Here is a 2,537-nt window from a genome sequence, read left to right as displayed (position 1 = left end):
GGCTGATGATGACCTCCAGGAGAAGCCCTGTGGGTCCACCTGGTGGACACGTTCCTGCTCAGTTCCCATGGTGGGGCGCTCCTGGCTCTGAGATTTCCCTCTGCCCAGAGGAAAACGCCTGCACCTAGGTGACCTGTGCATGTGGGGGGAAGGAATGTCCATGCCAAGGTGACTCATGGGTGCTGGGGAAGGAATGGAGAAATCTAGGTGACCCATGGATGCTGGAGGAAGGATTGCCTGCACTGAGATGACCCATGGACACTGGGGGAAGGCATGGAGAAGCCAAGGTGACCTGTGGGTGCTGAGGGAAGGAATGGAGGGACCAAGGTGACCCTTGGACACCAAGGGAAGGAATGTGCACACTGAGGGGACCTGTGGACACCAGGGGAGTGAATGTCCACACTGAGGTGACCCATGGATGCCAGGGGAAGGAATGTCCACACCAAGGTGGCCTGTGGATGCCAGGGGAAGGAATGTCCACACTGAGGGGACCTGTGGACACCAGGGGAGTGAATGTCCACACTGAGGTGACCCATGGATGCCAGGGGAAGGAATGGAGGCACCAAGGTGACCTGTGGACGCTGAGAGAAGGAATGTCCACACTGAGGTGACCTGTGGATGCTGGAGGAAGGAATGTCCACACCAAGGTGTCCCATGGACACCAGGGAAAGCAATGCTGGTGCCGAGGTGACCTCTAAGGTGGGGATAGAGGGGTAAAATGCAGGTGCTGATGTGACCCATGGTGTGTGTGTGTGAAATGCAGGCACTCAAGTGACTGTCCCCTCTCTGTCCCGAGGCTGCTCTGTTCCCAGGCTGAAGGTGCGGGGACATCTGAGTACCCTAAGAGAGGTTGCATGGCTTAGATCTTAGATCTAAAGTCTGTGTTCCTGGTCTGGTTTCAGAGCTTGCCTGGCCTCAGCTCCCCCTCCTGCTGTCATTTGGGAGGATGAAATGAATGAACAATGCAAAACACACAGAAGGAAGTGTGAAAAACTGAAGGGAGAAGCAAAATGGTGTGGCAGGGATCAGAAATGGGTGTGAAACCATTAGGACCGATGGTGTAGGCACATCATGGTGAAGGCAAAGACCATTAAAGACAAAATAGATCAAAGAGGAGATAATCTGAAATCTCTCCTGTTTCACATATCGGTGCCTTCCCCACCTCAGCCCACTTCCAGTCCCTGCCTTACAGGTAGGGCAATGCAAGCACACCTGCATGCACACACGTGGCCATCATCCACTAGCGTGGCACCATGGGGGAGGGCACCGGCGTGGGGAACCCAGGCTTCCTGCCAATGGCATGAGGACCTCCTCTGGACTGGGAAGCTCATGGACCAGCACTCAGCTCTGCCTTGTGTCCCTGTCCTTCCCCAGCAACCTCCTGAAGGCTCTCTTGATTTCCTTGTTCCTCAGGTGAGAGGGTAAGTGCTGGAGTGCCCACAGCATAGAAGAGACCAAAGAACTTGCCCCGTTTGCGAGCATAGGAACTCTGGGGCTGGAGGTAGACGGCAATGACTGAACTGTACCAGAGGGTGACCGCTGTGAGATGGGAGGAGAAGGTCCCAAACATCTTCCTCCACTCTTTCGCGGAGTTAATCCTCAGCACCGCTCGGGCAATGGCACAGTAAGAGACAGGGATGAGGCTGAGGGGCACCACCAGGATGAGGACGCTGGCCACAGCCCTCTGGGTCTCATTGTAGGTGGTGTTCCCACAGGACAATGTGATTAGAGCTGGGACCTCACATACGAAGTCATCCATCTGCCGATGGGGACAGAGGGGCAGGTGGAGAGGGGGTGGTGTCTGGACTACTGACTCCAGCAGCCCGATGACCCCGGCCACGGATGCCAGCTGCTGGCACCGGCAGGGCTGGATGATGGTGGTGTAGTGGGGGTGCTGGCGGGTGGCCACATAGCAGTCGGAGGCCATCACTGTCAGGAGGGTGCACTCAGTGGTCCCCAGGAACAGAAAGATGAAGAGCTGAACAGAGAAGCCAAGGAAGCTGATGGGTTTTGGGCCCCAGAGGTTGACCAGCATCTGGAGGATGGAACTCTTGGTGAAGTGGAGGTCCAAGAAGGACAGGTCAGAGAGGAAAAAGTACATTGGGGAGTGGAGCTTGGGGTCCTGCATGGACAGCAGAATGGTGAGGGTGTTGCCCACCTGAGTCAGAAGGTAGGAAGGGAGGACAACCGCGAAGAGGATTCTTTCAAGTCCTGGGCGTCCAGAGAAACCCAGAAGGAGGAAGCCGCCAGGGGAGCTCTGGGTGGCCATGACCTCTTCCTGCCCCAGTCTGGAGGGATGTTCCGAGCTATCGTCTGAGACCCCAGCTGGTACTGGTCAGGTCACAGCAGGTGCACCTTTCTCTTCCCCTCTTCCCACTAGTGTCCTTTGCTGGCACACCACCCTCAGCAGCTCCTTTCCTTCCCGTCCCTCTTGGTCACTGTGGTCTAGCAGGCGTGAGGGCAGCAGGACATGCTGACAGATGGACAGAACTGTCTGCTGTGGCCTTGGGCTGCTGGCTGAGCATAAAGGAGGCTGG

General features: G+C 56.6%; 1 protein-coding gene across 1 annotated transcript; it reads right to left on the bottom strand.

The window, feature by feature from the left end:
* Nucleotides 1-1,341: 1,341 nt before the first annotated feature.
* LOC125102976 (olfactory receptor 2H1) lies at nucleotides 1,342-2,269 on the bottom strand. The gene is given in 2 exon segments (XM_047734677.1): nucleotides 1,342-1,420; nucleotides 1,422-2,269. Coding segments are annotated over 2 exon segments (927 nt in total).
* Between the last annotated feature and the right edge of the window lie 268 nt (nucleotides 2,270-2,537).

Source organism: Lutra lutra, chromosome 6 (assembly GCF_902655055.1).
Source record: "Lutra lutra chromosome 6, mLutLut1.2, whole genome shotgun sequence".
Classification (NCBI taxonomy): domain Eukaryota; kingdom Metazoa; phylum Chordata; class Mammalia; order Carnivora; family Mustelidae; genus Lutra; species Lutra lutra.
This window is presented reverse-complemented; position numbering and strand designations above follow the sequence as displayed.